The sequence below is a fragment of the Lolium perenne genome, chromosome 2 (assembly GCF_019359855.2).
Source record: "Lolium perenne isolate Kyuss_39 chromosome 2, Kyuss_2.0, whole genome shotgun sequence".
In the NCBI taxonomy this organism is placed as follows: domain Eukaryota; kingdom Viridiplantae; phylum Streptophyta; class Magnoliopsida; order Poales; family Poaceae; genus Lolium; species Lolium perenne.
Genome location: NC_067245.2, coordinates 286,518,398 through 286,541,312, shown reverse-complemented (window position 1 = coordinate 286,541,312; position 22,915 = coordinate 286,518,398). Strand labels below are relative to the sequence as shown.

At 44.0% G+C, this 22,915-nt stretch overlaps 3 protein-coding genes and 1 pseudogene across 3 annotated transcripts; 1 reads left to right on the top strand and 3 right to left on the bottom strand.

Moving 5' to 3' along the window:
* Positions 1-725: 725 nt before the first annotated feature.
* Positions 726-5,827, bottom strand: LOC127336353 (clathrin interactor EPSIN 1). Its single transcript, XM_051363162.2, has 11 exons — positions 5,492-5,827; positions 5,329-5,380; positions 4,466-4,545; positions 4,295-4,373; positions 4,027-4,110; positions 3,798-3,943; positions 3,476-3,700; positions 2,959-3,038; positions 2,121-2,311; positions 1,261-1,873; positions 726-1,170 (listed from the first exon to the last, which is right to left on the bottom strand). The coding sequence occupies exons 1-11, from the start codon at positions 5,530-5,532 to the stop codon at positions 974-976; spliced, it is 1,788 nt and encodes a 595-aa protein (XP_051219122.1). The 5' UTR covers positions 5,533-5,827; the 3' UTR covers positions 726-973.
* A 607-nt stretch (positions 5,828-6,434) lies between these two features.
* Positions 6,435-9,404, bottom strand: LOC127336356 (cell division cycle 20.2, cofactor of APC complex). Its single transcript, XM_051363165.2, has 7 exons — positions 8,724-9,404; positions 8,352-8,630; positions 7,988-8,257; positions 7,312-7,902; positions 7,051-7,212; positions 6,879-6,953; positions 6,435-6,786 (listed from the first exon to the last, which is right to left on the bottom strand). The coding sequence occupies exons 1-5, from the start codon at positions 8,868-8,870 to the stop codon at positions 7,069-7,071; spliced, it is 1,431 nt and encodes a 476-aa protein (XP_051219125.1). The 5' UTR covers positions 8,871-9,404; the 3' UTR covers positions 6,435-6,786; positions 6,879-6,953; positions 7,051-7,068.
* A 1,130-nt stretch (positions 9,405-10,534) lies between these two features.
* LOC127336358 (uncharacterized) lies at positions 10,535-13,834 on the bottom strand (annotated as a pseudogene).
* Positions 13,835-19,463: 5,629 nt separating this feature from the next.
* On the top strand, positions 19,464-20,885 carry LOC127330703 (uncharacterized). Its single transcript, XM_051356827.1, has 2 exons — positions 19,464-20,160; positions 20,244-20,885. Exons 1-2 carry the CDS (start codon positions 19,596-19,598, stop codon positions 20,672-20,674), a joined length of 996 nt encoding a protein of 331 aa, XP_051212787.1. The 5' UTR covers positions 19,464-19,595; the 3' UTR covers positions 20,675-20,885.
* Positions 20,886-22,915: the final 2,030 nt, after the last annotated feature.

Sequence of the window (22,915 nt, the reverse complement as noted above, 5' to 3'; positions counted from 1 at the left end):
AAAAAAAAAAGCGAGCTAGTGACACTGTGAAGATGATGATGCCCAACGGCGTGCCGAGCTGAGCCGTGGCTGTAGGAGCACGCAAACGCCAACTTTGGCAGTACGTGAGCCAGGAGGAATATTCCGTGTCCACGTGGAAGCCGGGGGAGGGACCTGGCCCGAGCGAGACGGCGACGATGTTGGCGCTGATGTCGCTCGAATATTCGCGCCAGCGCGGCCTAATTGACTCGCCACCGGCTGACCGACGAATCACGAGCTTTTCCCCGATGTCCATCACGGCCACACTCCGATCGTCGCCGCAATGATTTGGTGACCGTATATGTGATGTCTTAGACTCTACACTCAACTGAGCAGATTGATTCGAGCATCTTTGGTTGCTGTTGAGCGCAGTTCGTGCTATTTCCTGATACCCCGATGACAGTTCAGGGAGGCATCACCTCAGATTCCCAAAACAGCATCTACTGGCATACAGTACCAATCAACTTCAGTCAGCTCGCTCATATATCCACACGTATGTACCTGAAAATTTGGTGCATATCATTATTTCTTTGTTCCTAGTCACCATTTTCGTAAATGAGCGAAAGCCCTCCGTGAGCATACACTGTACAAGAAAATGCAGGCGTTGAATTCCAATACCGAGACCAAAGCAAAGCAAGCAAAAAAAATAAAAAAAAATCCAATACTGAGAGGCATTGCAGCAGCAAAGCCATTCGACTTACAGAAGGTGAGTGTAAACCATATGGTGGGATTTAACCATGGTGCTTGTTATCTTATCCGCAAACCCAGTAAATACAATATACACTCAACAAGACAGACCAAGATCGCAATACTTGACTCGGGAAATTATAGTAACACATAGTGAAATCACCAAAAGTGAGATATATAACAAAATAGAATAAAATAAACCAATCTGCATATATCGCCCGGCGAAATGAGGAATACCAGAACACTGCAAATGTTTTCGCTCGAGAGCTCATTTGTAGCCAAACTGGTACTTGTTGTAGTTCGCTAAGCTCTCTATGCCACCGCCGCGCTGCGCAGTTGAGGGATTTCCAGACATTCCTAGACCGGATCCCCCCGCACCCATGTTCCACGAGGGCTGAGCCTTGTCGTCGAACCCATCACCGAGGCCACCCACGATCCCAACATCAGCTAAGTTCACCTTCTTCGCTGCAATTTGCAACAAAGAAAAGGAGAAACATCAACACTTTTGTCATCAAGCTACTACACTGGGAAGGGGATATAAGACGAGGAGCTTACGTCCGGTTATGTTCAGATCAATCAATCCACGGCTCAAAGAGTCGGCCCATATGCTAGATTTGACCTGAACATTTTCTTTCTTGGTATTAGACTTGGGAACCGCCAGAGGTGTTTGGCCTGCCCTTCCATTGTTGATACTAGAAGAAAAATCGAATGGGTCCTTGGCTGCTTCCTCAGTGTTTGCCACGAAGGCACCAAAATCAGATGCATCAGTTTTTGGAGCTGCCAAAGGTGTTGCTACGCCAAAATTACCACTGGAACTAAAATCAAAGGGGTCTTTAGCTGCGGCCTTAGTGTTGGATTCAAAGGCACCAAAGTCTGATGCTGCATCAAGGTTCTGACTCGACGCACTGATATTTCCAGCAGAACTGTGTATAGGTGGTGGTGCACTAGATGATCCAACATTGGAGCTGAAGTCGCCAAATGGGTCAGATCCACCAAAGCTGCTTAAAGGAATATCACCGAAAGGATCAAATGGTTCAGGTACTGTCTTCTTGGACACAGAACTATTAGCAACAGAAGATGTCCCAGAACTTGGTGGTGGAATAAACCCCGTCTGTGGTGGAAACGCTGGAGCAAAGGTTGCATTTCCCGCAAAAAGGTCAACATTGTCCTGCAGTATTGAGCACACCATGTGTATCAATGAATTGGAGGAACTGCATGATTTGCTAAGAATGTCAAAAAACAAGCAACAAAGATGCAAAAAAGGCAAACAGATTTACAGTTTCAAGCTGAAGACACAACAACAGCAAAGTCTTTATCACTTTATCCAATCAGTTACAGCAAGACATATAAAATATCAGACAATGTTCTCAACATATTTAGCAGCCTAAATATATGGAGAAAGCTGAGAACCAAACCTGGACATCCTGATGCGCAGCTGTTTCTGCACTTGTGGTTGCCGACTGGAAATCTGCATCACCAAATAGATCAACCTGAGGTTCTACAACACCTTTTGCTGCTGGAGTGGCTGCAGGCTCGTCAATGAAATCATCCATCAAGTTTGGGCCAAAAAGATCGGCCTCACTAGTCTTTGCAGTGTTAGCTGCATCTGTAGAACAAAAAAGAAAAGTAGTTACACTAAATAAGAAGACAACATGTATTCTATCTTTGGTGGTCTGAATAAAGTAATGGTCATTTTAATGACAAAGGGCATATACGCCCACTTATTTATTTGTGTTACATTATATTCACCTTACAATGGTCTGTCTACCTCTTTGAGGTCCAACACACTAATTAAATATAAAAAGATATACAATTTCCATAGCCTTGGCAAAGTATCAGATTATCCCTTTGGATAAAAAACTAGTTGATCAATTAAACTGTCATTCATTTGATGACCTCCAATTTAAGCCAATATTACAAGTGTGCTACTTGCAAGATACTCTAGTTGTACATGCAAAATTGAGGGGTGAACTAAAAAAGATAAAGATAGATTTTAACAGACTTATGTGCCACTGCCACGAATTGAACATGCATTCAGTACCACAGCTAAAGAAATTTATGGTAAGGAAGTAGCATAAGCACAAAAATATATATGGATATATGTAAAATTGAGGGGTGAACTGAAAAAGATAAAGATAGATTTTAACAGATTTATGTGCCACGAATTGAACATGCATTGAGTACCACAGCTAAAGAAATTCCTGGTAAGGAAGTAGCATAACCACAAAAATATATATGGATATAATATTTTACCATTTGAAGAAGATCCACGGGGATCAAAGTCATCGAAGTTTTCTTCATTGCTTTTTGTGCTAGATGGTGGCTTCGAGGAGCTGGGTGGACATACAACTTCAGTGAAGGAGTAATAAATGCATAGTAGGAAAATGCAAGCCTGAGTCTAAAAGTACTGAACTGATACATGGCATTTTCTCGTCAAAAAATATTGCTGCACTTACTATACTTATACTCAATAAGATTCAAGACAAGGGCCTCCTCCAAGAGGCAACACAGTAATAGTATACTCTAAGACTAACTATACTTTGATAGCAAATTACATATTACTTCACCCTTAGGAGTTGGGATCTAATTCTCTATCATGCAACCACCTAAGCTACCGAAAATCATACCACCATATCCCACCGGCTAACAAATTTTGAATAATATGAAAAAACGGATACAACTACTAAAAAAGGTTGTTATTGCCCGCAGTTATTGAAAACCAGTAGTGGTTATTTAACGTATATAAAAATGATAAGCAGAGTTATAGTACCTTCTATCATGTTTCGCATCCTTTCTTATCTTGCTCCCAGTTTTCTTACTGCCAGTATTACCTGTAGAGGTTTTGGCAGATTCTTTGTCCCTGTAACTGTTGCTGAACGAATCGGCCTCCCTTGTGCCACTAAAACTCCCGTAACGTTCACCTGAACTGTAGTTGCTCCCTACAGAGGCTGAGCTTGATCTATATGATGATCCTGTTGAGGATAACCCAACATACCTTCATCCAGCAAATATATGTTTCGGTTAAGACTATCGAAGATGACTATACAACTAAAATAATCAGATGGAGAACACGTTTATTTCCAAGAACTCACTTGTCACGGTTGCTGGCTGCTTTATCTCTCACAGCCTTTATTCTATCCTTGTCATTTATGATCCCCACTAGAGTTTCGACTTTCTTCCTCACATTTATTCCAGCATCTTTTCCATTAGGTTCCACAAACTCAAAACTCGAAAGAACCTTAATGGATACAACAACAAAAAAAGTAACTACATGTAACCTCAATGAGAAAGAATTATGAACAAAGCACAGACAACACATACCGAGATCTTTGAATAATGATCAAGAATGTCATCAACCGCCCGCTCAGAACCATTCGCTATCAAGTACTCGATAATTGTTAGAGCCTGTGCATTCATTATCTTTTCTTAGTGAACAGCATTACCCATACAAATCTTACACAATAAAAAGGCTTTATTTTCCTTTTGGTGGTTAGTGTCATCATCGAAGAATTGATGCCAAACAAGGTTAATATTTGTCAAAAAAAAAAAACCTACAACAATGGTCATTGAGAAATAAGAAAAAAATAACCTTATATACATGGCGCCAGTTTGAGTCTCGCTCAGCAAGCCTAGTCCAAAGGACACCCATTACCATCTGACACTCAGAGCTGCACATTTAGATTTTAGAAGCATCATCATTTGAGCATCAAAAAGGGAGTAAACTCAAGTACGGCAATTTGAGTAGGAGATTAAAGCTTACTATTTCTTGGTGGCTTGCGCTAGCTCTGAAAGAGCACTTCCATGTGGACCCCAAGGTTCATCACTTGTTGCATCAAGTACCTGATTTGGTAACAAACATCCTCAGTCAAAGATATGTATGTGTTACTCCATAGGGAACAAATACACGCAGACCTCCAATAGAGAGAACACGATATAGATCTCCATCATTAATTCTACTGTAGGTCTGTAGTATATTCAAGTGTGTGCACACCAGAATGGACTGAATCTTGAGTGGGGTGAATCAGGCATCATGATTTGCATAAGACATGGTAAGGTCAAAGTAGGAAGATCCACCTGGTACTTCATAACTACTAAAATGGGGTACAAATTTACAATGAACAGAACAATATATATCACATAATTCTCACTATCATGTTTATGGACACAGATATTGCTAGAACAAACAGTGACAGATCAAAATGACTATTGCTCAGTTGTCACTTCTATCAAACTTGAAACTTCTCGGTGCAATCATGAGTAATCCAATCTGATTACAGTCAACTCACAAGCATACTCTGATGAGTGCATTCAGCAGTAAAAGTATTTCGACTATCCAATTTACCGCGCAACTTGATTTGTCAACTCCTAAAGAGTTCAAACTTTCATGAATTTTGTTAAGCCGCTAGAGTCAACATTTTTCAGGCTTAGGGTGTACACGAACCATAGAAACGCAACAGGCAATAGTGGAATCACAGCCAGGTAGCCAACCATACTTAAAACCAGACACAACTAGGCAAAATTCAGGTTGAGATATGAACCAATCCGATAGTGACAGCTCCATTGCTAGAAAAACGGGGAACGATTTCACAGAGCATCCGAGCTAAGATCTGGGCGAGATCCAACCTTCTGTTCGAGCTCGGGGACCTTGAGCACCTTCAGATTGACCTCCCTCTTGCTGCAAGAGCACGCGCACAGCAAACGGATCAGGATCTTGCGGATCGCTTTCATCAAGCACCATACCCTCGAAAAAAGGCAGCAGGCCAGTGGCCCGATCGAGAAAACTTACATCTCCCGCACGGTCTGATCGAAGACCTTCATGAAATCCATCGCCGGGGCAGGTCGCCGGGATACTAAGCTGGGGGATCTGGACCCTCGGGCGCCGAGCTGCGGTTGCAGCCAAGCGAGTGGCGCGCGTAAGCTGTGTTTGGACTGGATGCAGAGGCGGCGGCGGCGGCTCCCCCGATCCCAGAGACCGGCGAGCCCTCACGATGGACGGCGGCCTCCTCTACGGCGTGCCGCCTTGCCGGGCGGCGGGCGCGCGCGTGGGGGAGGGAGCCGAGGAGGTAGTGGGCGGCGCAGCGGCGAGGTGGGCAAAAAGGGCCAGTCTTGGTGATGGCCGGTGGGTAGTAGCAACGAACCAAGAAGAGGAACCACACGTATGATACCTCTGGATGGCCAGGATCGACTCCAGTGAGATCTGACGGTTCACGTGGCACCAACTGGAAATGCACTACCACGGCCTGCAGTGATGCACTGCTAATATTTTCTTTTAACATACTCTAATTTAGTCATGAGATTGACATTGACTCCCTGCTAATCTAATCGTGTGAATCTTTAAGTTAGTTGTGTCAGCTAATCTGCTGATCTTCGTACAACTTGAAGCACCACCATCATCTTTCAGTGAACCATGAGTCACTCCAGTGTTAGCATCTGAATATCTGATTCAGATCTGATCTGCTACAATTTGAAGCTGACAAAACATCTACCCACATCTAACCTCAAGGTAAAAATTCTGATCCAACTTTGTTAGGTTTGTACTCAGATGGAAAGACAGAAGTTCCATTGCATAAGTATGTCGATGCATTTCTCGGGAAGAAAAAGGTTAAATAGTCGTAACAAACAAGTTGCATAAAGAAGACAATCCAAAGAGAAGCAAAGCAAGCACCTCCAGATCTCACGCTTGACAGGTAACAAGTCCGTACTCTCAATCTCCACATCGGCACATGCACGTTCATAAATGTTAAAAATATATATTATCACCGACATCAGTCTTACACACATCAAACAGGTCTTGATGTTCATCATCTGGATCAATGTAAAATAGGCAAACAGCAACCAAAGTTACCAGCATACGAGAAAACTGAAGTACACAGATAATTCAATACACAAAATGAAGTACACACAGATGTTTCTCTAAGTAAAAATAAGCTTATGATGGCGCCTCTAATGATTTACAGCTTTGTTAATTGTCTGCATCCGTATCGACAGTTCTGAAATCAGCTCATGATGGTCCCTCCATTCACATCAACGGTCCTGGAACTCCTGATGGTCGCCTAAGAACTCCTGATGGTAGCCTAAGAACTGTCAAAGGGAAATGTTTCATGAATGGGTCAGGTCATGAAGACAAGTACATTCATAAAAAATGGATCCAGGTTGAAGGAAGATATAATCACCTTGTGATGCAACTACTTTTTGCATGTAAACTGCTACTTTTTTTGTCAAGATCACCTCACACCAGTCATAGGAATCTGCCACATACAGGTTCCCGTTAATCTTAAGTGCTCTTTGGGCATCATATGATTAAGTTAAATTTTGAGCAATGGTACACAAGCGCCAAGAGCGTACCAATTAAGTCATTTCTCCTTATCTGATATGGTTGTAACTGTTGAACATCCCGGTGTGTGAAGTCTTGACTGCAGCCTTAGGAGCATCAGGAGTCCCAAATACATTCCAAAAACGCAGGGTCTCGTCTCCTGCCGCAGATGCTACTGTGCAACCATCAGGGCTCTGCAAATTTACCAAAGGACAACACAAGCAATCATTTAGACATCTGTACACAGAAATATGTGTCAACTTAGCTACAGAAGCATAGGGAGAAAAGATTACCTGGGCCATGAAAAGGACACGGGAAGTATGGCCAGTGAGTTCAGCCATCTTATCCATTGAAGGGTACTTCCATAGGGTGAGCTGATTCTGAGTGAATCCATGTGAGCTTAACAGCTCCCTGTCATTCTTGTTCCAGAGTAGAGCGCACACTTGTGACCCGGTGTCGACAGAGTTGAGGCATGCGCCTGTGTGTGTGTTCCAAAACTTGATGCACCGGTCACTTCCGCCGCCACCGGATGCCAGCAGGTTGCTCTGGAATGGGCACCATGCGAGCGCCTTCACGGCAGCCAAGTGGTCCTCAAGCCTGTGTAACCACTGGGTGCGACCTGCGGATTGTACAGAGGATGCCATAGACACATCCCATATGTGGAGAAGATTGTCGTTGCCCCCACTGGCCAGCTGCTGTCCCGATCCTGACCACTTGAGTCCACACACCTCCTGCTCGTGCCCGCGGTATGTCTGCACAGCATGGTTCCTGATCCTCACATCATTGTTCACAATCTTGCCGTCCATACCACCAGAGGTCAGTATGTTGCCATTCCATGCCAGTGAACCCACTCTTGACTCATGCACGCCTTGCAGTGTCCTCAGCTGCAGAACAAATATCATGATCAACAACTAAACACAAACGGTGCTGCTAATAGAACATTAAGATTAGAGGCCAAGAAGTACCAACCAGTCGTTTAGAGGTGGAATCCCAGAGCTGGACAGTTGAAGAGTTGAGGCCAACAGCAATGTGCCGGCCATCAGGAGCCCAGCTAACACTGGTGACAGGGCCATCGTCTTCATCAAAGGTAACGAGCTCAGATGTCGACCCATTTGCAGCATTCCAGAGGTATATGGTGTTGCCCAACGCAATGGACAGCACGTTGCTGCTTCCCCAGTCCAGTAGGTTGAGGTAGTAATCATCAACGAGGTCTGGTGCATCCAGAGTCCTCTCGGCAGACTGCATCCCAGAGCACATCGAGTCAGCTATCATCACCAATTGCCACTACTGAACTGCAGCACTACACAAGTAAACGCAAGTAAGCGAGTTGTACCTGAGGGATGTAACGGCGCTTCTTCGCCGGTCTGGCCTGGATAGAGGCCGCATCAGCACGGAGCTCTGCGAGGATGTTGTTCTCAGGCTCCGGCGGCTTGTTCCGGAAGGCGAGAATTCTGGTGCGGTTGTTGAACAGCTTCTCGGCCAGCAGTTTGCGGTACGCCTCCTTGGCGGGCGACGGCATCGCAGCGTTCTTCGTGTCCTTCCTTGGCTCGGTCAGAAGGTAGTGCGCCATGTCCATGTCCATTGCCGATCTGACCGGGATGAATCTGTCCCCCTGCAAAAACAACAAGCAGGTTCAGTTGAGGCATTTTGTCGAAGAGCCTGTGCGCGCGCGCGCGCAAAGGGGGCGGGGGGACCCAGAACTCACATAGCACTTGACGGCAGGGTTGCGGGACGCCGAGCACAGCGACGGCATGTAGGGCCTTGAGCCTGCCTCCTGGAGCGGCGGCCGCGACGCCGGCGCACACCGCCGGCTGATCCTCTCCGGTGACATCGAGTCCGAGCCTGCATCCATGGTCAGAGGCAGCAAGAAACAGCGATTTGTACTGATACGAGCGAGATTAGGGCAGATCGAGCAGCCCAAGGCGGAAATCGACAAGAAATCAACACGGAACCCAAAGTCAAGCAACGAATTCTAAGGCAGGCAGGAAGACGAATAAATCTAAATCGATCGATCAATCAACTCTGTAAACGATCCGGAACCAAACAAGCGGCGGATGCCCTAACTAACGCAAAGATTCTACTATCAAACAGCGCAAGATTCACAGCGCGGGCGGGCGGGCAAGCGGCTCGAGCTAGAGAATCGATCAGAAACTAGCACACGCGTGAACAAGATTCAAGACCGAGATCGGGATCGGTAAAACCAGACGACGACCGCGGGGATTTTGTACGGAGGATCCTGGAGAGAGCTTCTTCGATCGCGAGACGGCGCGCGCGTTCCCCCGAGCGAGCGAGCGAGCGAGCGAAGGATTGGTTCGCTGGGAGGGAGAATTTCTTGGCGGAGTTGAGGGTTTCTTGATCGGTGGAAATACGAGAGGAGAGAGGAGAGAGGCGAAAAGGGTATGTATGTGCCACCAATATAGCCGTTGTGTCACCGCGTTAGGGCAGGGCCAACCAGATCCCGGAAATATTTCTTTCCTTCTTTTCTTTAATAAATCCTCTGAAAATAAATCCAATAACCCAATAATTAGTTACATGCTATTTTTCTCCCATGATTTAACTTTGTTCCGTGAGCACAAGTATTTTCTTACAGAGTGCATGCTCTTGTTTAGACATGTGACTTTTATTCAGTCATGCAAGAACTGAAGCATTTCTTGCAAAGTTCGTGCGAGCTTCATAAAGCCCTACTTTTGGGACAGAGATTTGGTGCACATGGGCACCAGTGATCTCATTTTTAAAATAAATCAAAAATCATATTTTTGAGTTTTAAATAATTCTGGAAAAAAATCCGCACATAGTCAATGATGTATCCCACAAACGTGCAAAAAATCAATTTTAAATACTTAATATTTTGAGCTACACAAAAATGATAAAATTGTAGATCTGAGTAGACATTTTCAAATCTTCAAAACATACCCGATTTTGTCATTTTTATCTAGCTCAAAATAAAAAGAATTTCGGATTGAGATTTTGCATGATTGTGGAATGTATCAATGACAGTTTTCAGAATTATTTTCATAATTTTTATAACTTGTAAAAATATTTTTAAATTTTTCTTAACATAGCGAGAGCACTGGAGCTCGGGAGCTAAAAACACTTTTCGCTACTTTTGGATCTAATGCATGCCATGTTGGTTTATACCTAAACGTTCATAACAAAACACATACTCAAGAAAAAAACTGTGTGCAAATAATCATGTTAAGCAAGTGTTACAAACTCCGAATTTCTCTTTTTTTGCGATGAAACCACTCTAGATTTCGAGATTAATAAATCAGCTCTTATGGCCAGCATCAGGGTTTTAGGTTCGAGTTTGTGCGGAGAGTTGGTAATAAAGCAGCACATGTTTGTGCTCGCTCCGCTCTCTTGCTAGAGTCTTATGTTACTAGTTTTGAATTTATCCCTGATTTTCTGATTGAGCCTGTTTAATCAGATATTTTGTCATCATTTTAATAAAAGCCAGGCGGCGAAACTTCAAAAAAAAAAAAAAATCTAATGACATCCGAAACATGGCAAGAAACATGGCAAAAAGCATGCGTTCAGCATTTCAGACATGAATTGCTCGATTTCATCATAAGAAAAGTACTCTGGCTCACTGGCATACAGGCGTGCTTCTAATCAAGGTGAGGATGCTGCCAACAGTTATCAGTTTCCTCGGTGAACACGATGCAGACATCACACCAAAAAGATAAGGGGCTTGTACTTGCTCCCGTGCCTAATTTAACCGCGGCATAGTCGTTCGAGCCTCAACCTCCCAAGGAGGAATACATGACCACAGTATTCATAGCAGACAGCCTTTGAAGGCTTTCCTTAGTGCAGCTTCGTCCAAATTCCTGCCTATGAACACAAGCTTGTTGATTCTCTTCTCATCAGGCTCCCATGGCTTCGCGGGGCATCCTTCCAGCATGGAGTGCACGCCCTACGGTTTTTAGTTGTTGTCAGTAGCGAAATTGCAGAGGCACCCAAACAAAAGCTTTATGTGGCAACAAAGGATAGCCAATGACACACAACTTGGATCACGCAATAGGCGTATAGATTACTTCCAAGCAAAGAGGTAAATTAGCTGACCTGGAATACAAAGCGTCCAGTTGACTCGTTTACAGATATAACACCCTTTAATCTGTACAGGTCTTCACCTTTCTCATCAACCAGTCTCTCTAGCCAATCATTAACCTTGAAAAAAAACAGTAGTGATAAAAATGTTCATTTACTGAGGAAAAGTTCGGTAGTAGAAGGAATAACCATATCTCGAGCAATTCTCAAGTACATCTCTTTACCTCATCCAGATCAAGTACTCCCTCCGAAACAATACTTACACTAGTTACAGCTGAATCATGGACATGATCGTGATGGTGATGGTGTCCTACAAGTCAGCAGAGTAAACTGAGCAGACTGAGAAAAGAAGAAAGTTGAATGAAAAATGAATACACATAGGCAAATAAACTGCAAGTATGGTTGTCATCTTAATTATTAAGCATGTATCTGCCTCTATTTATTCATCAGAAATTTCAGTAAAAGGAAACAAATCCAAAAGGAAGCCACTAATTGTTGTCTTAAGCCCTAGTTGTAAAAATTGGCATATCTCTTATATAATGGGATTCAGAGCACATGGATACTGGAGCATGAACATTACCATGCTCATGTCCCAAGTGACAATGACCTGTCTCTTTGTTTTCGTTCGATTGGACTGCATCCTCAATCCTGCAGATATATATTTATCGCACTTAGAGAAACAAAATATGACATGGCACAGTCAGGACCACAGCCCAATATTCTTCAACACCTAATAAGAAAAAAAAAGGAATACTAACCTATCAAGGTCATAACCCCCAATTCCTAGCACAAAATTCATGTCAACATCACCAAACTTTGCTTTTTTCAGTTGTGCCATCCCATTTATGAGCTGCAACGAGAAAATATTTTCAATTTGTGCAAAACAAGATAAGGTTGCACTCCATAGAATTTCTCTGTTTTCTGAAGGCATTCTACCAACCTACCTTGATCTTGTTGGTTACAACCTCTAGTTCTGCATCGTCAACCAAATCAATCTACAATTGAGATAGCAATTATGGAACATTAGAAAAGCAAGAAGGTTTTATGGTGTATTCTTAAAAAAGAAAAAGGACGTACCCAGTGCTGAGAGCTCTCGCACTGTGCGGGGTCTGGGGAAGGTGTTAGTGGCAAGCCTTACCCTCACGAAGAGGAGACCGCGACTCGAACCTGGGACCTCTCGGTCACAGGCGGTGAGGCTCTACCGCTGCACCAGGCCCGCCCTTCATTCTTAAAAAAGAAAATTAAGAAAAAAAGATATCCTTCAAATAAAAAATTGTTTGGCATCAGAGCCTTATGGATAGTTCTATAAAGGGTTTAGGGTCTAAAATCTATAGACTGACTAAATACCTTGTTCAATATAATCTGGTCTGCATAAGCAACTTGTTCTACTGCCTCATTCACAACCCACCTTGGTTTCACTTCATTCAAATGCTTCATGGCATGCTTACAATCAACCAAAGTAACCACACCATCAAGTTTCACATACTTCGAGACCAATTCATCTGAACAAAAAGTCTCAATAACAGGACCAGGCTTTGCAAGACCTGGACGGTGATTAATTCTGTTAGGCAGCATCAGAACACCATGCACCTTTGGGTTAGATTTTTATTTAATGAGATTTACCTGTTGTTTCAATTACAATGTGATCAAACTTGTCTCCCTTTTGCTTCACTAACTTGAGAAGCATCTTCACAAGGTCACCTCGGACAGTGCAGCATAAGCAGCCATTGTTCAATGTCTTCAGCAACGGATGAATGGTTAGCGACAAGTGAGCTATCGATATCCACTTCACCAAACTACACACAAAAGGACAATATGGCTTATTCTACATAGCAATACCGAGTCTCGTCATGTTAAATGGAGCCAATTCGGTGCAACTATCGATCCATTGCAAAACATAATTAATATCAAACAAAGCTCCCTGCTGACAGGGCATAGCAAAGTGCTACAAGAAGAAAGAATCTTATTAACCTCATTCTCAATGACAGCAATCCTCTTTCCATGCTGTGAAGTTAAAATGTGATTCAGAAGGGTTGTCTGCGAAGAGAGATTCAAAACAATTTAGCAAACCTATTTGAGAATCATCAGTATTCTATATATTATATCATCATGGAAGTGAAAAGGAATTCCTTGGTTTAAATCCACTGCCGGTTGAACTTGGTTTTACTGACAGCGCATCAATTTCTCAAATCTGAATTCATACTAAGGCCACGTACGCTATTACTGGACAATCAGATGATATATTGGTCAAGTAGAAGACAATATGCAGTGAGTTCAAACTCCAGACTTCTATAGCCTGCCACTCCAGTTAGTACGGTTTCAGAAGCGAAAGGTAAGTAAAGAGAGGTTCTCAGTTCAAATCCACAGTCCACACCAGTTTTACTTGGTTTTACTGATGGCGGGTCAACTTCTTAAATCCGAATTCGTAAGGGAAAGGCAAAGTAAGCGAGGCGGACCAGACCTTGCCGGAGCCGAGGAATCCGGTGATGACGGTGGCGGGGACGCGGGTGTCCAGCGCCTGCGCGTCAAAGGTAGCGTCGGAGAGGTGCCGTCGGAAGTCGACGGTGGACGGCGGCCGCGGGAGGGGCGGCTCGAGGCTTCGGGAGCACCTGGAGAACGAATCGAGTGGGCGGTGGAGAAGAACGGAGGAGGACGCCGTAGTTCTGGTCGCCCTGTGGAGCAGCAGCCGTGCAGACGCAGCCGCCATGCCGGACCCTCGGGGAGCTTCGCGGCCGCCGTGGGGTTTCTTGGGGGACGTTTTCTGGGGTTTATTCGTGGCCAGTGGGGTTTAAATACGCATGTAATCTAAATTTTAACTAAATGCATGCAAATCTAGATAAATATGAATCAGAGGGAGTGCATATTTTTAAGTTGGCTGATGCCACATGCCAGGAGGCCGCACGGGGCACCACTAGTGATGTAAACGGATCGGATCAGATAATGCTCTCTCCATATCCTTTAGCAGATTTTTCGCCGTATTCGGAGCGGAGCGGATAATAACCGGATGTGGATTTAGATGCGGATTATATCAGACTACGGATGCGGATCGAAACAGAACGGATTTAAAGCCGAAACGGATAAAATATATCGGATAGATACACGCATGAAGACATATTTTCACCTACAAATATATGAACAAAAAATCCCTCCAAATAATAACATAGAGTGGCGAATAGTTTAAAATATCATCAATGTGAAGATCCCAGTACTTATTACAAAGACCATCCATTGTGCCGGTCGGATCGCCGGAGAGATGCGCTTTGCGCTGGCGGTAGACGGTGCTGGTGTACAGGATGAGAAAACGATATGTCATGTGATCGTCTCATCAGTGCACCCTACTAGTACCGGTGATTACATGATGTAATCACTAAACTCTAGGTTATAATAAAGACTAATTGGATACTTGGACTAGTGGGTTGGGCTAATATAATCGGATTATCCTATTGAAAAAGTCGGATAATCCGCAAAAAACAGCGGATAATCCGTATCCATCGGATAACAGCCATACCATGTCCGCTACCACATCCGCCGGATATCCGCATGATCAATATCCGTATCTATGTCGTATCCATCGGATTTGGAAAATCGCATATCATATCCTTAGAAACGGATGAGGATGCGGATTTGGAGCGAAAAATATCTGTACTATTTACAACCCTAGGCACCACATCCTCACCCACCCACATGGCCAACAACACAGCACTACCACACCCACTCAGGATTTTATTTTTGAACCAGGAAACGTTCTGGAACTGCAATTAAATCAGTCGTGGGTTACATATTACAAAGTGATCCAAAAGAAAGAAAAAAATCTACCAAGACCAACAACTTTACACAAAGGACCTTGCAACAAGATGGAAAAGCAATCGAATCCTTCTGGTCCTTCTCCACAGCGACGAAATGCACTCGACATCACCGCCGCCGGTGCCGCCACGGGACGAGACGACTTAGCGATGGGCTGACGATGAGCATCGTGACGGACTCGCTGTCGCTGAAGGGCCTCCTTGATGGCACACCGGCCTGGAGGTTGAAGATACTGCAGTGCACACAACACCACAGAACGGAGTGGCCCGTCGACCATAGATACTGAGGAAAAATTTGGCCTCGGTTGACGAAATCCGGAGATACATGCAGTTCCTTGCTGTATAGGTCGAAGCGGAGCAGCTTCCCAGCATCCTCCATCTCCACATCCACGGTGGCTGAACAAGAAAAATCGGCCCTCCTCCCCCACCACATCCACACAGCAGCCAGTCACGAGATCAAGATCTAGGGGAGAAACGAGCTTATTTGGTTAGGATCTTGCACCTGCCTCCTCCGCCACCTTCGCCCCCCACCATGGAAGCGTCGGGAGCAAAAAGAGGAGAAGCACCCCTGGCTACAGCTCGAGAGTACCAGGAGCACCTGAGACCACGACATGGATCCAAACAAGAAGCAAACCACAAACTCTAAACCTAAAACTACACATATTATACAAGGGGAGGGTCCCTCCCCGACTACAACGTCGGCTATCGCTAGAGAAGAAAAGGTGAGGGGCTTGCCATCCCGGATCTAGGAGAGAATGAGAAGGGAGTGGTGGGAGCGAGAACGGTGGGGAAAGAGCGTGTACCCAGGGATAACGTGACACTCGAGTCAGTGCAACTCTAGAACCACCTTCTGCCTCTGCTTCCTCCTCGAACAACTCCACCAATACGATGTGTCACATTATCCTCGTGGCCCACCATGGGCCCAGATCGGACCAAGGCAGCACTACCTCTAGCCGCATCTGCGCCAAAGGGGCCGCATGCTAACTGGTTGCGGACCCGAATTATGTCACCTACTTCTCTTACTCGTAGTGTGCCAAAAGTGGATGCGCTGCCATTATGGGCTTACTGGTAGTATAGTCATGCGTTCCGCATGCTACCAGTATGAGGGCCCTAGCCGCACACGGGGCAAGACCATATCCACATCGTATCCACATGCTAGAACGCTACCAGTATGACCTTATCGGTAGCATAGGTCACTGCAGAGCACACTTCCAATATATTTGGTTCTGGCCAGGGCACCGGGGTGTAGCTAGCACACTACCATCTACTCCTTCTCCCCTCCCTTCCCTCCCTTCCTTATCCTATTCTCCCCTCCATCAATTCCACATCTCGCAAGAGAGCATGTGGCCATCGCGTTGTTTGCTTGTTCATGCTCGACGCACGTAGGCGGCCACCATACCGGCTCGACGCACATAGGACTTAGGGTTCCCTACATGTTCGGTTACCCCTATATGGGCTTATACATGTGTTGCACGCCAGGTTCCTGGGCTTCGATTGCTAAGATAATCTCTAATAGAACCCGTAAACAGCCAAACTGAAAAGTGGGAGTTCGGTTCACCGATCTCGTGTTTATGGGTCGAGAAAGAGGTGACGCGGAACAGAGCCTGTCAACCAAAACTGTAAAACAGAATATTCTGTTTTGCAGTTTTGGTTTACGGGCTTTGTTCCGCGACAGCAGCTTCCGAACCTGTAAATGCAGGGTTTTTCATAGAATCAGCATATCAAATTAGCAGATGCAAACAAGTGATGCATAGTTCATAGTTTTATATCAAATCGCCATGGCACAATCATAGAAAATCGTGCATAGTTCATAGCAAAAAGTTGTTGCATCTCCTCACCATCTCCTATCACCACCTGCATTAAACGGAGATAGGACCGTCGTCACCGTGATCTCCACCACCTCCATGCGTAGCCGATGCACCACCACTTGCCCCTTTACGAGCTAGTCTTCGTCTCTCCATGATCTCCGCCGAGGCCTCCTTTCACCACTCCATTTGTTGCTAATTCATGTCCTTTGTGTTCATCATCATGATCGCCCTCTTTTCGGCCAATAATTACTTCATTGCTTTGCCTTTCTTCACATTGATCTTCATCTCCTCCAACTTGGCCTTGTTCATTGCTTCCTCTCGGCTGGCTTCAACCTTTGCAAGCTTCACCTCTTTCTTCTTCTTGGTAATGACAAGTTTTGTCTCCAAAGTCTTTGCCTCTATCACCTCCTTCGACTTCATCATTTAATCAAATTTGTCCCTCAACAATGCTGCCTCCCCCCTCAAGCTTGAACCTCTCTTTGGCCTTCTAAACTAGATAACACAAGTAGTAATAAAACAAATAGTAAACTAAACTAGATAAAATAACTAAGTATAACTGTAAAGAGGTTGATTGTTTTTGGTGCTTTGGATGCAAATAAGAAAAGTAAATATTTTTGTATTTTCGGAATAAAATAGTGCAGCTAATAGAAAACAATGTAAATGCAAGATAAAGGTGTTTCTTATGATAAAAAGTAAACCGGGGTTCATGGGTTCACTTGACTATTCTCTCGTAAAGTTGTGGTGGACAAAAAAGCAATTCATCAATGAGATATAAAGGTACAAATCATATTATATGTAAGGTCAGAATTAGTATGGTCATCACTTCCTAACATAGAGATGATGCAACACACCTCTCTTATGCTCCACAAGAATGAAACTTCATCAGAGCATAGTAATAAGTACTTTGACATGAAGTTTGAATATCAAATATGCTACCTTGAACAAACAAGATCACAATTACTATCACATGATGAACATAGCACATACAATATCAAATGTTGGGTGTTGAGTATTAAGTGCACACACAAACGGAGCCAGTTATGGAGAGGGGAGAGAAAGGCTGCTTCACCATTAACTTCTTGTATGCATGCTCCACCAATATTGGTTAAAACACCACATTTTGACCTATCCAACCTCAATGAACTATTTCACTGTAAAATCTGTCTCGCTGCAAAATCCTGATACTTTCCATGGTGCATCGTCGCATAATTAGCATTTAAGTCAGCAGTTTACGTGAAGTTAGGAGATTTCACTTGGTTTTGCATCTTCCTGATCACTCCAGAACAAATCTCCAGTGCATCATCCGACGGTAGTGAGTAGGGTGGCCACCCGGTGGCAATGCCTAGACGGGGAATTGCCTCTGGAGTCATCTCCATCGACTCCACCGCCATCTCCATCGTCGTTGCTGACTCCCATGATGAGGAGGGAGTAGTTCTCCCTCGGGGCTGAGGGCTCTACCGGTAGCTATGTGGTATGTCTCTCTCTCCCATGGTGTGATCTTTATGTGACCATGAGCTCTGTAATCTAGATGTTGTTATGCTATTCAAGTGGATTTTACTTATGTGATCTCCGGAGACTTCTTGTCCCACGTGTGTAAAGGTGGAGTGTGTGCACCGTGTGGGTCTCTTAGGCTATATTTCACAGAATACTTGTTCATCGAATTATGATTTGAGTTGGATGTCTCTATGAAATTGTGGTGTGTTAGTACCTCCTATGAATGGTCAAAGTGCAGCGCGGGGTGTTCATTAGTACGTGGGAATACATCTTTAAGGTTTGCTTTTGCAGCCCTATGCATGGAATTAGTGTTCGTTATCTAACCAAAGAGTAGTTCAGAGTAGCATAGTGAAGTGCTTATATTTATATTTCTTTATGATATCATTGTTGAGAGTGACCACTAGTGAAAGTATGATCTCTATGCCTTGTTTCCAAACATCGAACCACCATTTATTTACTGTTTTACTTCATGTTTACTTGCTGCCATATTTATTTCAGATTGTTATTACCACTCATATTCATCCATATCATTTGCATTTTACTATCTCTTCACCGAACTAATGCACCTATACATCTGACAAGTGTATTGGGTGTGTTGGGGAGTGGGGACACAAGAGACTTCGTGTATCGTAATTGCAGGGTTGCTTGAGAGGGATATCGTTGACCTCTACCTCCATGAGTTCGATAAACCTTGGGTGATCCACTTAAGGGAAACTTGATGCTGTTCTACAAACCTCTGCACTTGGAGGCCCAACACTGTCTACAAGAATAGAAGCGTGCATAGACATCAACACGCTTCAGCCAGAAAGACCCCATAGCCCTGACATCAGTTCAGTCCCCCTATGATGTTCGCCATCTTCCTGCCGTGGTGATTCTTGTCACTCAACTATCTTGTGCTTGATTTTATATTTTGTATTTTAAACTAATAGGTTTTCTTTATCTTGACAGCCTTCTACTATCGCAAGGTGCTTCCCTCCTGAACCCGAGAGCGGGGCGGCTCCCGAAGATGATGACATCTCTAAAGAAATCGAAGAAAACCCCGATGTGGTCGAAGACAATGATGCCTCGAAAGAAGAAGAAAATGATGATGAGGCGCTTCTTACTGCCAGGCGCCACAGGAGAATTGTTGATGACCTGATTGAAACAGCGGAGTCAAGCCCTAGAGGGTGTGATGACGATGATGATGATGAAAGTCCTCTTGATACGACAGCTCCTGAAGCTTCGGCAGCTCCAGCTCCAAAGAGATCATCACGCTTCTTTAATGATGAGGATGACTTGATGTCGATCGTAAGTCCCTTTTTTACTTACGTTCTGCTTTAGAATTTCTTAGTAGTCTTGAACTAATGTGATCAATGCCTCTTTATTAGTTTTGATGGAGATACAGATCTTCCTCCTTCGAAGAAGGCGAAGATTAGCTCCGATAAAATGGCGTCGACAAAAGAAATAGTGCCCTTGTCATCTGAAGATGAACCAGTTATTCCTCCTCCTTCGAGGAAAGTAGTGAGGAAGGTTAAAGCTTCTTCTACTGTTCCTTTGGCAAGTTCTATTGTTCCACCATCTTCGAATGATCATGTGAGTGTTTTCCCCTTTTTTCATTCTAATAATCCGTACCCGATAGCCCCCGAGCCGATAGTTGGCTGGTTGAAGCCGAGTGTTGGCTTTGATAATCTTGTGATATACTTTGACAAACTCTTTGCTTTATCGTCACAACCTATTCATGCCGCAGTCGATATTGTGGTGGATTTTGCTGATCAATTCATTCGCATGGAAGCGGAGAATGCTCATCTTCGCGAGGTTGCCAAGTCTTCGACTGAACAGCTTGAGAAAGCAAATAAGCTGGCAACTGAAGCTCAAAAAGAAGCCGCAAGTTTGAAGGAGCTGAATCTGCTGAAGGAAAAGATGAAGGAGGAGGAGCAGCTGAAGTTCGAAGCTCAGGCCCAAGCAGACAAAAAGGAGGGCGACCTCCATAAATCTATCGAGAGTCTGCTAGGTAAATTTCTTCGTCTCCTCTATCTTTTCGTTCTTTGCAAAAACATTTTATCTTTCAACAATTGTTCTCTGCAATACTTTTAGGTGCTGCCGACATGCCTGTCGACCGTACCAACAGGCTTCGAGTAGATTCTATGTCGGATGCCATCTGCTTTGTCGTGGACTCCAGCGAACAAATTCAGGAGCTCTTAAAGAAGACCAAGGAAGATTTCTCAAAGCTATTCTTGATGATGTTCCCTAAGCTGGACCAAGACAAAACTCTTGGAGAGCTCGTGAACACTTTCTTCGTCGACTCCGGCAGCACCATCGAGGTACTGAAGCGTCGCTCTCGTCTTTATGGAGTGCTTCTTGCGTTTCAGCTTTTGATGGAGTATGGATTCGAGGCCGATTTGGAGCGCCTGACTAAAGCACTGCCGAAGAATAAAGATGGCTCAACTGTCAAACTTGGCCTCTTCAATGACTCGGCACGCATATGCGCAAGCCAGCTCCTTAAGTTAGTTGAAGACCAGAAGTAGAAAAGTGCATCTGATGCTGCCCCAAGTTCATCCGCGCAAACTCAAGCGCTCTAATTCCATGATACTTTTAATTGTAATTTGAACATATTATTTCAATTCGTTGTCTTGTAACGAAACATACCGGCTTTGTTGCCAGCGCCTACTTTTGTGATCACTCTTCTAAATGAAGTGATTTTGATGCCTCCCGATGGGAGTGTTTGAATTTGATAAACCTCTTGTTATTTTTCTAAGCATGTACGTCAAATAACTTACAATAGATGATTTCGACTGCTTCTCGTGCCGAAAGTTCCATGAGTTCTTCGACTGGTAATGAGTCCGAACTTGTGCATCGACTGCGCAATCGAATATCACAAATGGAGGACCTAGCTGGGATCCATGCTATAGCAGCAGTGATAAAAAAGAAAGGCGAGCTTGCTGCTGAATTCGAGCAATATGCTCTAGATCATCGAAAGCTTAAGTTGTAAGCAATCAATTTTTCTATGTTCTTCATATTCCTTCGGTATTACAACCTTCTTATGACTTGAGTTTCCTCCTTCTTCGACAGTCGTTTCTTTCAACGGACTAGAGGAAAATAAACGGGCTCATGGTAAGATTGAAGCCATGACTGATTTATCGCTTCCGAAGAGTTCATTGTGGGCAAATAGATCGAAAGCTGTAACTGTGGTCAAGTTTGAATATCGAGCGGAAAAGGTGTACTATTACTTCGAAAAATTCCACACTCATCTTACCATGGTGTGGAAGACCATGTTTCCACTTGATCCAGCTCCCGAAACTTTGTCGGCTTTGATGACTCGATTCAAGAATCATGCCAGAATTCAATCTTTGGTATGAAAGGAACTCCTCCCTGGAGCCGAAATAGCATTTGCTTCCGTGTTGGCTTGTCATCCAACCCTTGATTTAGAGTCGATTGCCAAGGCCGACATAGAGCTCAATCAATACTACCCTGTCGCCAGGCATCCTGCTTATATTGTTGTTTCTAGGATGGAAGCAGGTACTGAAGAAGATTTGCGGGCCCATAATAATCAAGGAGCCATGTCTTGAAGGAAATATTCGAGTACTTATGCACGTGGTGCAATTTTAGTTTGTAATTACCACAACTGGTTTTGTAAATTGAATTGTTCTTCTTTCTTGAAGAGAATCTTGTATTGCAATGATGATGTTATTTTTTAACACCATATGCCGACGATACTCTTTTGCAGCATCGTGTATAATCGATGATTTTGCGAATTTTTTGAAGGGACCGTAAGCCCAGTCGATAATTTTGTTTGTATAAATTCGAAGGCAACTGAGGAATCAAGTCAGTTTGCTCATTCGACGACCATGTAGTAATCGCAAGTACGTGTTGCTGGGTCGTGTGTATTTTTTATTGGCAGCAGCCCCCGAGTAAATGAGAGAACCATGTGCCTAATTTGCTTTGTAGTGCGGTGCACCGGCGTGAGCCTTTCTTATTTGTATAGTTTCCACAAATTGCAGCGCTCGCATGTTCTCTGAGGATTTGTGGAAGTATTTGTATTTTTATTTGTATAAAGATTTTCGTCAATCGTAGCACTCGCATGTTCCCTGAGGCTTTTGACGAAAATTATAAGAACCTTGCAGCCCCGAGTATTGCCGGGTAAGCTTTATTATATCTGACATTTCGAGAAAACTTTGAGGTGATGTTTTTTGTAAACCAGAGCTCTCGATGGGAGCAATAGTTGTAATAGCCGAATATTTTGATGAGGTCCCAAATATATTTTCGAGTGAAATAATAATTGTATGAGCCAAACTAGAAGTTTATTCATGATATGCAACTGAGGTATACATTATCTTGAAGATGGCTAAGAAGCCTTATTGAATACTATAAAAGGAAGTAAAAAAGAAGAGGCCTAAACATAGAATCTCCGCAATTATGCACCGTTCCATGGGTTGCCTTCCACCAATCCTGTTGTAGTATTTTTGATGCGATAAGCTCATCCTGGGATAACCTCAGTGACGACGTAGGATCCTTCCTAAGGAGATTCGAGCTTCAGATATCCTTTCTGCTTTAGTCGTAATACTAGGTCACCTACGTTAAAGCATCAAGTGCGCACCCTTCGACTGTAGTAATTTCGTATCGCTTGCTGATATACCGCAGTTCTAGCCAAAGCAATATCTCGAGCTTCGTCTACTAGATCCACATCGTCTTATAATGGTTGAACAGAGGCGTTCTCGTTGTATGCAACGACCTGAGGTGCTTCAAAGCGAACGTCGATAGGCATAACA

Excerpts from the sequence above, each read along its gene's own strand:
- LOC127330703 (XM_051356827.1), top strand. The coding sequence starts at position 19,596 with ATGGCGTCGACAAAAGAAATAGTGCCCTTGTCATCTGAAGATGAACCA. Across the intron at positions 20,161-20,243 it reads ATCTATCGAGAGTCTGCTAG|GTGCTGCCGACATGCCTGTC; the intron begins GTAAATTTCTTC and ends CAATACTTTTAG.
- LOC127336356 (XM_051363165.2), bottom strand. The coding sequence starts at position 8,870 with ATGGATGCAGGCTCGGACTCGATGTCACCGGAGAGGATCAGCCGGCGG. Across the intron at positions 8,631-8,723 it reads ACCCTGCCGTCAAGTGCTAT|GGGGACAGATTCATCCCGGT; the intron begins GTGAGTTCTGGG and ends TTGTTTTTGCAG. Across the intron at positions 8,258-8,351 it reads AGCGCCGTTACATCCCTCAG|TCTGCCGAGAGGACTCTGGA; the intron begins GTACAACTCGCT and ends TCTGGGATGCAG.
- LOC127336353 (XM_051363162.2), bottom strand. The coding sequence starts at position 5,532 with ATGGATTTCATGAAGGTCTTCGATCAGACCGTGCGGGAGAT. Across the intron at positions 4,374-4,465 it reads GCGCAAGCCACCAAGAAATA|CTCTGAGTGTCAGATGGTAA; the intron begins GTAAGCTTTAAT and ends CTAAATGTGCAG. Across the intron at positions 3,944-4,026 it reads ATCATTATTCAAAGATCTCG|GTTCTTTCGAGTTTTGAGTT; the intron begins GTATGTGTTGTC and ends GTATCCATTAAG.